Here is a 14,718-nt window from a genome sequence, read left to right as displayed (position 1 = left end):
TAATGGAACAGACCAAAGCACACTAACCTTCCTGCAGTTGTTGTAACTGCCTCTTGAGAGATGCCAGTTTGTCCTGATACATCCTGCAGAGAAATTTTAAACGTGGCATTAAAAGAAACACAAAAACTGCTTTGGGGAATACCAGGCACAAGTCCCCCAAACAGAGGGTGACCCCTGACTCAGGGGGGGAATTTCAGCAGTGTCATTACCTGAAAGACAAAAACTCTCCAATTTTCCTTACGAGTTTGTCAATATACTAGGTTTTTATTTTAGGAAGTGGGGACTCACATAAACAGGACTTTGTTGACCTCAGTTTCCCCACCTGTAAAGTGAGGGAATTGAATTTAATAATTTCTAAGGTCCCACCCAGGTCTGAATCTACGAATCTAGAACTTTTCCTCAGACTACAACCTACTTTCTGGTTCCAACTCTTTAGCAAATCCTATGACCTCATCTTCGGCAATGAATGATAAAACCTCCAGGGCTGTGGAAATTGTGAACTTCAATACAAGTTAACATACAATGATGAACAAAATGCAAGCACGTACTAGAAAGGAGACACTGTGGGGCAGGCTGAGGAGCACCAATGATATTTAGCAACTGAACAGGGGAAAAACCCAACAGCTGTGAAGACAGCTATGACTATTTGCATCCACATTCGTATGGAACATTACTATATCAATTTCATACATAGATTTTAAAAATCCATGGATATTTTTGCTACATTCTATATAGACAGAACTATGGGCATTTAAATTCTCAGCTAAATAAATGGCATTAATCTTTTTTTAAGAGAGAATCTGGGAAGATAGAGGATTTTTTTTTCATTTAAAACCAGATAAAGTCTTATTTGGAAAAGAATAGCTGACATTAAAAAAAGCAAAAATCCAGAAAGCTTCCATTAGAAGGTGAGAGGTGAATATTTCGCCCATCACGTGATGGGCAACAGAGACTTGTCAGACTATGTAACTGACTCTCTAAATGCTAGGTTTCACATGTGTCTCACAGTCCAATAACTAGCTTCATTTGTACCCTGAAGACAGTCTCAAAATGGCACAAAGAAAAAATGAACAAAATTTAATAACATTCTTCTCATATATGACTAACATAATAACAGTAACAAATGCTACCCCCATTCTACCTACCCACACACATATTTCTTTTAGTCAGGCAAGGTTCTTTTGCTTCAAGGTACAAACTACAAGTACTTTGTTAAAACTATGGCTGTATCTATGAAAGAGGCATTGGGTCTTTCCACAGTACTTCTCTCTCCCACCTTAAGAATACCAAAGTCTGGAGAAACGAATTGCTACATAAATATTATGTAAATGCTCAGAGGTACTTGTTAGGGAAGTAACACAGAGTGCTAGAAATCTATCTATCTTTGGTATACAATGTGAAATACCTGACTCAGAATTTCACAATGCCCATTTCAATTAAGATAGAACGTCCCAGTGAGGCTGACCACTAATAGGCTGAATGAAAAAGAAAGACTTGGGGCAGCTAGGTGGCACAGCAAATAGAGCTCTGGCCTTGGAGTCAGGAGGACCTGAGCTCAACTCCAAGACCCTTAACACTTACTAGCTATGTGACCCTGAGCAAGTCACTTCAACCCTGATCACCTCACCAAAAAAATAAAAACAAAACCACATATGTGTGTGTGTGTGTATGCATGTATTGCATGTATGCATGTATATGTATATGTGTATATGTATATATGTATGTGTGTGTGTGTGTGTGTGTGTGTGTGTGTGTGTGTGTGTGTGTGTGTGTATAGAAAGACTTCGGCTATACCAGCAGGCTGAAGACCTTTCAGTCCCATCCCAGTCCTGCCTCAGGGCTCCTGCTCTTGATGTCTACAGGGAGTTACATTAAAATATATAAAACGGGATTCCTAGAGTGGAAGGCTGAGAACATAAGAACCTTCTAGTAAAAAAGCCACCAGGATGGTAGCCTGCAAAGGCAGGGCTAACCTCAAACAGGAATGGCCAACAGGGGAGGAGGAGGAGGAGACTGAAAACTGAAAATGGCTAGCCAGGTGGCATCTGTTACTGTTATCATGTTAGTCATATATGAGAAGAATGTAGGGGAGACAGTCCCAGAGAAGAACTGATGTAATTCATGTGGAAGATTAATATGTGGGGAAGAATAGAGTGGAAAGTAACATTTTATGTCAAAATAGGGTTGAGAGAAGCAGATTTTCCAGGACAGAGAAATCCAAATCAAACAGAAGACTAAGTACTGTAATTTTATGTAGAATAAACCAGTGCCCCCCCACCACCCACCAAAAGCTCCAAAGTACACAGCTAGGTCACTGGGCAGGACAGCTGAGTAAGTGCCACGGAAAAACAAGGATAGATGGAGCAAAGAAAAATTACAGAACAAGAAAAAAGAAAAGGAAGAAAAAGGAAGAAAGCCTTGCAAGAAAACTAGCAAAAGGAAAAAAGAAGAGGCCCCAAACAATGAGTAAATACAACTTATGTGCCTATTTATTCCCTCATTAGCATCTAAGCTCCTTGAGGGCAAAGGGCTGTTTTTGCCTTTCTTTTTGTCCCTAGCACCTGGCACAATACCTACCATGTAATTAAATACTTAATAAATGTTTGTTGATTGATTAAAAGAAGTGAAGATGAAACCATCCCTACTCCTCTTAAAAAAAAAAAAGACCAGACTGTGGAACAGAAATACTCTCCAGGAGAGACTAAACTTATTATAAGAACCTCCAAGTTGGTTCAGAATCACAGTAAGAGATATGCAGGAAGTGACTAGAAATATGATCAAAGAAGTAAAGATTCAAGATGACTAATATGCTTTCATCTGAGAAACTCAGGCAACAGAAGCCATTTTTTAAATTATGTCAGTAAAAGCAGAATCCAAGAATATGTTCCAGAAGATGTTGGAAAGGAAGAAGTAGAGAGAATATAAAACCTGAAGACCGACACAATGTATCTGTGCTTGCAGTAAGGGGTGGGTGGGTATGACTGTAACACTGAACTAAAAAAGTTTAAGATCCCCACCCCTACCAAAAGAGGCAGCGACTAACACTGATAAAAAGAAGCAAAATACAATGACCTAATAGAGAAAAAGTTTAATTTGGCAATTGTAACCTTGAACATCAATGACCCAAAAGGCATAAGTGACATATTCAGAGACAGATGTTGAACCCACATCTCTCCATTGCCAAGGCCAGCACTCTAACTACTCCACCAAATTCATTATTCTATGAAAATGCTTTAGCTATTTCCAAATTAGTCATTGTGGACAGCTGAGGGCTTAAACACTAAAACTCTGTATTTTAACAATACTGCATAAAACTTTTTAAAATTAATGTATTGTTTAAAATTTAAATCAAAAGATATTTTAATCAATTACTTCCATTACTTCCTTATATTGTATACTGAAAACTGTCTATCCTTTTCACAGTAAAATAAGGCCATTATTAAGCATTAATGTTCTGTATACAGTCATAGTCTTAGGGTCTGTTGAGATACAAATATTTATGAAGTCTGTACTTTGTTTTGAAAAAGTATATTAACTCTAGTGATGCTAGGTAGCAAAGTGTAGAATGCCAGGCCAGGAGCCACAAAGACTTAGACATTTACTAGCTATATGATCTTGGGCAAATCGCTTAACCCTATTGGCCTCAGCTTCCTCATCTGTCAAATGAGCTGGAGAAGGAAATGGTGAACCACTCCAGGATCTTTGCCAAGAAAACCCCAAACAGGGTCATGAAGAGTCAGACACAGTCGAAATGACTCAGCAACAACAAAGCTATTATGTAGCCAAAAAAAAAAATATCAGAATCTATTCAACCAATATAAAGGCAACAAAAGAATAGAGCAAAAAGCCTAACAAAAATGCTAGTTCGGAGAATCACAGCTCAAGCAGAGGACTTCATACCAATTCAATGTAAAGAGCTGGAACAAAACTGATTAAGCTGAATGCAAAGAGGCACAAAGGGCAGCCATGATTTCCACAAATTGAAAATCCCAGATCTCTCTCTGAAGGCCAGAGCCGGGGCCTTCAAACGCTCACCTCTATCTGCAGCCCTGAATTCACAAGAGGCACAAGAAACAGAGAGCAAGTGGCTACCAGACCGACAAGGGCAGTGGGACTATGAAGCTGATGTGCAGACTAAGGCAAAGAGGTTCAAAGGAGTGTACAGTTATGAAGAGGCGATCACTGGCTGTGAAAAATTTAACCAGGTGGAGGACTAAAGGGAAAACACCCACAAACAAATCCAGAAAACAAGGCTAGAAATCTTAAGCAGGACAAAGAGAAGAAATTACAGAGTGCCGTGCACTGAGTGTGCCATATTTGCATTGCTATTATCTGTGTTCCAACTGCAGTCTAGTCTCCCCGTTAAAGCAGAAGATAAAGATGGTCTCTCCACATTCCAGGTTGGCAGCATTCCTAGGAAACGAAAAGCAAGACTTCAATGGACAGAAAAAGGTTCAGAGGAGCAGGGAGTGACATCTGACCCTTATCAGGACGCAAGACCGTGAAAGAGTATTACACAAGGGACAGAGGGAAGGAAAAGGACAGCTATAAAATGAAGAGCTTGAAAACAGATTCAAGGCTTTACAAGAAGGAAGAAGGGGCGTGTCCCTCCAAAAATGATGTGACAGTGACAGAACTACGGGGTCAGATATCATCTGCTCGTAGAGAAGATGTCCTATACAAAGTCTGAACAGAAGGAAGATTTCCTAGAAATAGTGACATCCTCTAAAGGTTATTATTCGCAGATGACATTATATTGACTGCACACAGAGCCTGCTCAGTAAGAGCAAGGATCCCTCAAAAGAGCCTAGCCACCCCGATGGGTTAGAAGGTACACATACTACCAAGATTATGAAATGCAGGTGGATGGGCACTGCCTCAAGTTAATCCACCAGTACATCTATCCTGGAAAAATGGTGCAGATGGCCAGCCAACGAGCTGAGTTCAGAAATAGAGATGAGGAGGAAATAGGGAAGGATCACATTTGGGAAAGTATATAACATGATTCAGTAACTTCATGCTTCTCCTAGCTACAAAAGCTCATCTTTCTAGCACTAATGTTCTTGTAATGATGCTACCCGGTTGACTACTGATCATGAAAAATATGATCTGAAAAGAATAAAAGGTGCAGGTGATCCAAAGGTCAATGGAGAGATGCACTGAGGGCTATGTAAGTAGGCTGCAGCATATAACAATGATTTCCATGCAAGAAATTATGTAAAAATAACGATCACATCAAGGATAGGTATGACCAGGAGATGAGCTGGTCATGAAATAAAAAATGAGGGATAATGGATAAAGTCAACACTGCTACCTGTGAAATCTTTAAACATGCAAAGGAAGGTCATCAATGTGTGGGGTAAATATTTTTAGAATAATTTACAGGAGGACCAAGACAAGAATCTCAAAGGACAAGAAAGAAGTGAAAGGTTACCACCTGCACTTCCAGAGGACCATCACGTTAATGAAATAATGCATCCGTCTGGGTAGCAAAACTTGAGGAATTGCTAAAAAGTAGAAGGGAAACAACAACTGGAATACTATATAGAAGTGCTCAATAACTATTTCACGGATCAGGACGATGGGATAAGTATAATCATTGAGTTTAGACACTTGGTCCATGGTATTAGCCCGAGAACCTTTTGACTTTTGAACTCTTGTCTCTGAGACTCAGTTTGGTAGAGCAGAGAAGAAGCAAAACTTGTGGAGGAAAATACAACTGGAAGTACAAGTTATGTGCCCACCATAAGCAAGGTGGTAGAACAGAAGGGAATTTGGGAAGCAAATAGTCAACTAAAATGGAATTCTGGACATCTAGCTCATGAGTCAAAGTCTGAGGAGGATGGATTCCTTGCCAAAGATCAAATGTACCTAAAAAGGCTAAAAAGAATATCAGAGATCATCAAACCCTATCTACTTTTTCTCAGCATTAAATATTCCCCAGTGAAGAGATTTACCAGTTATATGCAAATATGATATAAAAGGATTTCAGGATCAAAGTGAATTTTTTAAAAATCTAAGAGATATAAACATAGCACCTTAGGGTTTTTTGGTTATAAAAAAGCAAAATGATCCTCGGACGAAAACATAAGCAGCACAGCCTGAAAGACCTATAATATAAAGGGGGGCTCTCAAGCTGGAAGCCAGTCCATGAGCTTGTTTTTAAAAAGATTAGTAATCCTGTGTGTTTCATTTTCTGCATTTAAACCCATTATTCCGAGAGAGGTCCACAGGATTCGACAGACTGACAAAGAGTCCTTGACACAAAAACAACGAAGACCTTCTAATACAAGGGAACACCCACAGTACTTTTCAGCATTGGTCAGATATGAAGGTAATCCAGGAGGCCCTCAAAGAGACTGTCATTAGGACCTTTGAAGAAAAGTGAAAGGAACTGTTACTAGACAACTCCAAGGTTGCTAAAGAAAATGGAATTCTAGTCTTCAAATCTTTGTAAAGCTCTGGGACACGATGTGGCACATAAGAATGGTAAGCAACCTTTCTCCATGTCCTCTTAGGAATTGGGCTGTAGGTGAAGTATAGGGGGGTGGTTCAATTAAATAGTAATACAATTTTCTTGAGTAAAAGTTACCATATATTCTAACAAATTACTGAAAGAGACTGCAATTCTATCCTGCCTTTACAAAACAGAATTCGGTTTTTCATTACTCTAGAATGATTTCAATGGAGTCCTACCTAGAGGTGATAAGCAGAGCTGGGTGTTTTCAAAGATTCTACTCTACTGGAATATAACATATCCTAATGTATAGGGGAAGGGAACATTGTTGCAGGTTAACTAATAATAACTAAAAATCTCCCTGCTTCTATCATCCAAATGAAAGCGAACCAAATATAAAAAAGTTAAAGCAGGAAAAAACATAGATATGTAGATAGTGACTAACTATGTAACCCTGGAGATACCCTTACTTTCTTAGGTCCTGATTCCTCTATAAAACAGGAATGTTAGAATATCCATAAGGATAAAGCTCCAATATTCTACATTATCATAGGAGAAAAAAAGAACCCTGTCTTCAGAAGGCTCGTTTTGTTTTGTTTTTTAAATTCAAAATATCCTACCCAAACCAAATTGACTAAGTTACTCATACACAGGCACAATACAGATTTCTAAACCAGATGTCGTGTCCACTTCAAACCATGGGAAAGAAATACCAAAACAATACCAGATGTTGTATACTACTCACTGTTCCTTCATTTCGACATAATCTTCCTCATCGTGCTTTGCCAGGTCAGTTTCACTAGCATCCTCAGTATCTGAAGGAAAGGCAGGAAGAGGGATTAATTGGAACTAACAATAGCAAATGGAGATTTGGTACACAGTTATTTTTTCATTTGTCTATGGCAAGCTACAGCACGTCGAAGGAAGTATACTTAAGAGCCGTATTTTATGGGCCTTTTTAACTCGTGTCAGGGGTTCCCTGAAACTCCTGGCTTCAGAGCAGTACAGTCTGCCTCCACCTGAAATGGCAACACGCAAAACAGGGATCAAAAGTGTCTTTAAGAACGGGAAGTGCCGGAAACAAACCTGCCACTTCTAGCAGAAGCAACAAAAGAGCAAGACCGGGGAAGAAGGACTTTTAAATTGCTGGCTGGAAGCAATCCCAGAAACCTTTCAGTTTTTAGGGAGCCCACATAGTACAAACATCCTTATCTCACAGATGCCCATCGTGAGCCGGACAGAGTTCACATCAGACATTAGAAAGCAAGACACCAACAGTTCAGACCCATCCATAATCAATCAACAAGCATTTATTAAATGCTTACTACGTGCCAGGTGCTGTGCTAGGGATAAAAGTACAGAGAAACAATCTCTATTGACTGTATACAGTTTACAACCCCTATATATCTTTTCATACTCTAAAGAGCGGGGGGAAGGGGGAGAGATGTTTGGGAGAAAGTAAAATTATTAAGTAGTTAAAGTGATTCATGTCATTGTGAATTTCTTTACAATAAGTAAAATGGCCAAAATTTTTATAACCTCACCAGACTATCACTTTGTCCAAATACTTCAGCTCTGACATCACTGCTCCCCCTGCTGGCCATTTAGATAAACTGTGTTTCATGCTCCAGTTAAGAGCCTACTTCCAAAATCTGGTCTGCAAAACCACAGTAATGATGGGTCTCAGTGTTACCTAACAGTAAACGGAAAAAGACGATTAGTGCCTAAAGCAGTCCTAAGGTTGCCAATGAACAAACGTCCTTTTGGAAACAATCAAAGCTACACATCTTCTGACAACCCCAATTAACACAAGCCTACATTCTCTGGAAACTCAGGAGCAGCGAAGCTTGTCAATACAACCAGTCACCTCAGCTTTGCTCTTCCATTTACAAGCGCGCGCACATGTGTACGTACGTACGTACATACACACACACACACACACACAGAGCTGGCGCCCACTCCCTGTGAATCTCTTTCAGCCCAGCAGTCGAGGCTCAGGAGTCCTCTGCAGCCCTCTCCTACACCCAGTTAAATTCCATTCCTTTGGCCTAGTGCACTTGTCACCCCCAAGTGCTGTCTAGCACCTCAACCCTAGAACCTCTAGAACTTGCCCTTGCCTTGATACATCCTGTTCCCTTCCCCCACCCTTTCTGGATCCTGCTAGCATCTTCCTCCACCACCCCCAACCTCTCTGCCCCCAGACTTGCCACACTTCTGACATCTTACTGTCTTCTATCTACTCTGCCATCCAGCAACACAGGTGTCTGTGCAGATCCTCACACTCAACACTCCATGTCCTGACTCCAAGCATTTTCACTAGCTATCCTCTATGCCAGGAACTCCTTCCCTTTCTCATCTCTGCCTTCTGCAGGTAGAAGCTCTCTTAGCCATTCTTTATCTCAGGGCCTTCCTCTGATTAGATATCTTCTTTGTCATCTGCATAGACCCCATTAAAGCAAAATCCCAGAGGGTAGGGACTGTGTTTTGTTTGCTTAGGTTTTGGGTTCTTTTTTTTGTGTGTGGGGGGGGGACGACAGTGGGTTCTATGTATTGCTAGATATCAGCACAGTGCCTGGCACATAACAGTAGATTAGTGAAACACTTGTTGACTGACTGACCCATTCTCCCTCTAGGTTTCTCTGTTAGATTTCATTTCAATTAATAATAATTATCTAAATATTTATCTAAAAATAGGCAAGAATCATCTAGTCAGGAGACAAGACATGCCGAAACTATAACTGATACAAAATTGGCCATATGTATCTAAGAGTAATGTGGGTAAAACGCATTCTGGGAGGACCTGGTCATGAAGAATGATGAGGAGGGGTAGAATTTCAAAAGCAAAAATGGCAGAGGTGATGGACTTGGAGAGTTCAAAGACCAATCAACAAGTATTTAGTAAGCACCTAAGTGCCATCAAGGTGCTAGACCCACAGGATTCAACTACAAAATTCAGCTAGGCCAGGCCCTCAAAAAATCTGCCTCAGACAATCTTTGAGTAAATCACAATCACAGGATTTAGAGACACAAAGGGGACTTAGAAAGCAGCTAGGAAAGCATCTTCATTTCACAACTTAGAAAAATGAAGCCCTTAAAGGTATACTGACTTGCCCAAGAATACAACAGCAGTAAAGAGCAGGATAATCTACCCTCAGAACTCAGGGCAGGGTCTTCCTCCATTACAACAACAATCTCTACCACATCCTGAGATTCTATGTCCCCATATATGAAACAGGGGGTAAGCAAGCTTGGACTTACTTCAAATAGTAATTTTAATTGCAGTAAACTATAAATTACTACAGAAATGTTATTCAAATGAGTCCATATAGTTGAGGACAGAGAGTCCTGGATTTGGACTCAGAAGGCTTAGGTTCAAATTCCAATCGCGCTTGGGTAAGCTTCCCCCCTTTTCTACCAAGGCCATGTTGAGCCCTGGCCATCTTCCCCCCCATGGTGCCCACCACAAATCTCTGATCATATCTAGCTGGCCCCCAGACCTGACCCCAGTTGTCTCCCTACCATACCCCCACTAGGTCCCACCTCTCGTTCTGGGAACACTAGTCAAATTGACAATCCATTCCTGGAAAGGACACGACAAATACACCTTCTGGTGAGCTCTCACCATCCTAGTAACTTTAAGATGCAGTGGTACACTGGAAAAAGCAGTGCAACATGGAATTCTAGGAAATGAACTCAAATTCCACTCTACCCCTACCTGGGCACCTTGGCAAGTCTCTTCACCTCTAGGCCTCAGTTTCCTCATCTGTAAAATAAGGTTGTAAGGGTCCCTTCCAGGTCTAAATCTATGCTCTCTCCTCAGAAACCGTCCCAGGCTCCATTCCCCTTTATGCATTCTCTCCTATCAGAATATAAGCTCCTAAGGCAAGGACAGAGGTAGCTAGGGGGCACTATAGTGCAGAGAGCACCAGGCCTGGAGTCGGGAAGGCTCATCTTCTTGAGCTCAAATCTGGCCTCTGACACTCAGTAGGTGGATCCAGAGCAAGTCACTTAACCCTGCTTGCCTCAGTTTCCTCAACTGTAAAATGAGCTGGAAAAGGAAATGGCAAACCACTCCAGTATCTTTGCCAAGAAAATCCCCAGAAGGGCCACAAAGAGATGAATGTGACTGAAATGACTGAACAAAGACTAAATGGCCACAAAGGTTTCTTTTAGCTCTGAGTCTAGGGGAATAGTAGCAAGTGTCTCTGAACTCTAATTTCAGATACGGCTCAGCCACCCTGCAATTGAGGTGACAGAAGAGACAGAGATGGTACCAAAAACTGGCAAGTAAAAAGTCCAACGTGTGTTATATCTTACTAGCACTAAGCCATGCGAGAGATACTGCTGAATTTTAAAGCAAAGGGTTCTCAGTTCAATTTCCAGTTTTGCCATTTCCTAGCTGTGTGATCTTAGGCAAGTCACCTAACCTCAGCTTCAGCTTCCTCATCTGTAAAATGAGGCAGCTGGGCTGATAATCTCTGAGGTTGCTAAGTGCTAGCTATTACAATATTACAGCTCTAGTCTCCATGATTCTATGACTGCTAAGGTCCCTTCTAAATCAAGGCATCTCAGAATTAGAAAGACCCTCAGAGAGTACCAAATACGAATAAAAATCCTCTCTACGTCATAACCAACAAAGAGACACCAAAGACGCATGTAGAAGACTGCCAATGTTGCAGATTCTGCAGGCTAGAACAGAAGAGGTCATTCTACTCCCGGAGATCTCCAGTCATTAGGAGCTTATTATGGAAAAACCAAATCTGCCTCTTTGCAGCGTCAACCCACTGCTTCAGGCTTCTGTCTTTTGTGGCCAATAACGGCTAGTTTGTATGTAGTGCTTCAAAGCTAAGGTTTAAAATAAAAAGGTAAAGCTTTGAGATTTGCAAAGCACTTTACATACATTATCTCATTTGAGCCAAAAAATAACACTTCAAGGGATGTGCTATTACAATCTCAATTTTACAAAAGGGAACAGACACTGACGTAGGCAAAGGCTGAGTGACTTGCCCAGGGTCACATACCCACTGAGTGTCAGAGACAGAATTCAAACTCAGGTCTTGACTTCAAGTCCTTTGCTCTCAGGGGTGGAGAATCTTCAGCCTGGAGGCCACATGTGGCCCTTTGATTTCAATTTAGTCAGAGGGCCACATGTGGCCTCCAGGCCGAAGATTCCCCACCCCTGCTCTATCTACTATGCCACCTAGTAGAAAGAAAATCTAATCCCCCTTCCAGGTGAAAGGCCTTCAAGTATTAAAAGTCAATTTACTTATTCAATAAGTATTTATCATACATCTTGCCACCAGGCAAGGTTCCAGGGATTTTTTGGATCCTGAAAAGGACCTGTGCAGAGTACTCCTTTGGGTGATATCTCCTTCATTAATGGAAACGAATGCACAACTGCAGCAGGTCTTCTGCCTCAACCCCTTAAACTCTGAGCTCCTAGAAGGCAGGGGCCCCCAGAACAGGCCCACACACGGCACACCACACAGACTGTTGCTACAACTTAGTCTTAAGGCACAGAGATGGTGACTAGCTGAAGGTCACACGGAATAAACCACCACTAGAATCCAGATCCACCCTCCTCCACCCACCCTCTCCAGCCACAGCCAGCGGCTTTGATATTGGTGCCTCCCCGCAGACACCAAATAATAACAATAACGATAGCCAGCATTTATATAGCACTTACTACATGTGAGACCCTTCACAAATATCATCCCATTTGGTCCTCACGACAACCCTGGGAGGTAGACGCTATTATTATAAATTTTGTTCCGTCATTTTCAGTCTTGTCCCTCATGACCCCATTTAGGATTTTCGTGACAAAGATCCTGGAGTGGTCTGCAATTTCCTTCTCCAGGTCATTTTTACAGATGGAAGAAACTGAGAACAGGGTTAAGTAACTTGCCCAGGGTCGCAAGCGAGGAAATGTCTAAAGCCAAATTTGAATTCAGTTCTTCCCGACTCCAAGCCCAGCATTTTATCCACTGGGCCTCGTAACTCGTTTATTTTTCGTATTTAAATGTTTCCCGTGGTTTTAAAAATTATTTTTACTGAAATGACATTAAAGCCTTTGTGCTCAAGAAGCTTATATTCTTAACACATTCCTTATCACCCCAGAACCTGGCACACAGTAGGGCTTTAATAAATGATCGTAGAGGTCTGATTCTACCCGACTGACACAAATGCGTTACATGTAATATATACAAAGTAAATACTATCCTCCGATGGGTATTAGTAGCAGACGCAAGCAGCAGGCGGGGGAAGGGCACAGGAAAGGACAACGCCCGGAGCTCACACCTCCCCCGCTCCAACCCCTCCCAACCTCCTTTTGTCTAATGTACCTCTTCCACCATTGGAATGTAAGCTCCCCGAGGGCAGACAGTATTTGTTTTGTTTTTATTAGGCCAGGCCCCAGAGCCAGGCAAACAGTGGGCGTTTAATAAAAGCTTGTGGATGGACTCAATAGGGTAAAATCCAGAGATTCTAAAAGGCCCTATGGAAAGGATGGGTCTGTTTCCTTAGCCGTAAAGAGAGGGGGTTGGGACGACAAGGTCTGGGGGGCCCTTCTCGGCTCTAGAATCCATCCCGCGGTTCTCCCATTTTTCGGTCCCAGGATTAAAATTTGAGGAGCCCCCTACCCCGCAAAAGAGCTATAGTTTAGATAGAACCTATTGACCTCTACCATATCAGAAACAAAACGTATTGACAAGGCTGCCCCCCCCCTCCCATCCCCCACGCCGCGGAGAGCGCATTGCAGGCGTGGGCCCCAGCGTGGACAAAGGCGCCGAGGCCGGACGCCGGGCCTTCTCCGCAGCGCTCTCTCGCTCCCCTACTCCCCTCCCCCAGCCCGGTGGGCGGCACCTTCGTCGGACTCTCGGCCTCTGCAGCTCCGCTCGTCGTCCTCGGCGCTCTCCAGCTCCTCCTCCTCCTCTGGGTAATACTCCGGGGCGGGTGGCGCTCCGGCGGGGGGCCGGGACCAGCAGCCCGGCCGCGCTCATAACGCCGCCGCCGCCCGGGCCTGAGGCTGTGGGATGTGTCGGCCTCGGGCTCAGGGACGCGGAGGGAGCTCAGGGAGCGGCCGCTTCGGCCTCGGCCTCCGCCGCCGTCGCCGCCTCCTCCTCCTCTTCTTCAGGCGCCGCCGCCGCCGCCGCCGCAGCAGCCGCCTTCAAGCTCCGCCCCCGGCGCTCGCGCTCAGCAACGGGGGCCTCGCGCGGCTGCTTCCGGGTCACGGGCTGCCCGGCTCGCGCCCGATCCCGCCGGCTCCCAGCCCGCCCCACCCAATATACAAAAGCGGCCTCTGGCGAGCCCGAAGCTCCAGCTCCTCACCTGAGTTCATGACGCCTCTCGCTCCCAGCTCGCCGCGTCCGCTCGGACGGCTCCCGCAGCCCCGGGGGTGGGAGCTCATGAATATGCATGAGCAGGCGAAACGAGCGCTGCCCCGCGGAACTGTCAGGACCCCGCTCCTCCTCCTGTTCCCCGCCCCTCCAAACCCCTCCCTCCTTTGAGCTCCAGGACGCTCCTCCCCAAGTGGCCACGAGGCGGCGCCGGAGCCCGTACTGCGAATCACGGTCACGATGACGGCTTCGGCCTCTGCTCCCACCCCGCCCCCAGGGCTCGAATGCTCACAGGCGGGAAGCCAGAGGGTGGGGGGCTGGGGCCCGAGGGGAAATGGACCCTGGGACGCCAGCCGGCTGGAACTGCCCGGCGGTTCGGAAGTAGCAACTCCGAGAGCCTCCGGCCAGACACGTCATTCCCCATCTGTAAAATGGGCACACTATTTCCCGTAGCACCCTTCTCTAGGGGCTGCGGTGAGGTTCCGAAGAGATGCGGCCAGCTGCTTTTTGCAAACCTCCAAGCGCTAAAATGGATAAATGCTATCACTGATGTAATCATCCACTAGAACTGGGGGGAACCGAGGAGTCCAGGTTAAGAACCCCAGGTTAGACCCGTGTGGGTCTAAGATCTCTTCCAGGTCTAAAGTCTACGGAGAGCTGGAAGGGACCTTAGATACCGTGTAGGCTAATACCTGATCGGGCAAGTATTAAACGCCTTCTGTGTGCCAGGTATGGGGGAAGACAAGCACACAAGTGAAACAGCCCCTGCCCTCAAGAAGCTGCCATTCTGCGGGGGGGGGGGGGGGGGACGGGATAGTCAAGTTCACAGCAAAGTAAATAGAGAACAGAGGATGTAAATAGTGTGACAATGAAGAACTAATACCAAGTTATTGGGCACAGTGGATAGAGCACCAGGCAGGGAGTCAG

General features: G+C 44.1%; 1 protein-coding gene across 1 annotated transcript in view; it reads right to left on the bottom strand.

The window, feature by feature from the left end:
- SUDS3 (SIN3A corepressor complex component SDS3) overlaps window positions 1–13,635 on the bottom strand; it is a 39,969-nt gene extending 26,334 nt beyond the window's left edge. The window contains 4 exon segments of the mRNA XM_021007925.2: window positions 28–83; window positions 7,203–7,272; window positions 13,319–13,422; window positions 13,424–13,635. Of these exon segments, the coding sequence (XP_020863584.1) occupies window positions 28–83; window positions 7,203–7,272; window positions 13,319–13,422; window positions 13,424–13,455 (262 nt within the window). The 5' untranslated portion in view covers window positions 13,456–13,635.
- Window positions 13,636–14,718: the final 1,083 nt, after the last annotated feature.

Source organism: Phascolarctos cinereus, unplaced genomic scaffold, assembly GCF_003287225.1.
Source record: "Phascolarctos cinereus isolate Bilbo 61053 unplaced genomic scaffold, phaCin_HiC Scaffold_4;HRSCAF=312, whole genome shotgun sequence".
NCBI lineage: Eukaryota > Metazoa > Chordata > Mammalia > Diprotodontia > Phascolarctidae > Phascolarctos > Phascolarctos cinereus.
Note: the sequence above shows the minus strand (reverse complement) of the source record. Positions and strands in the feature narration are given on the sequence as shown.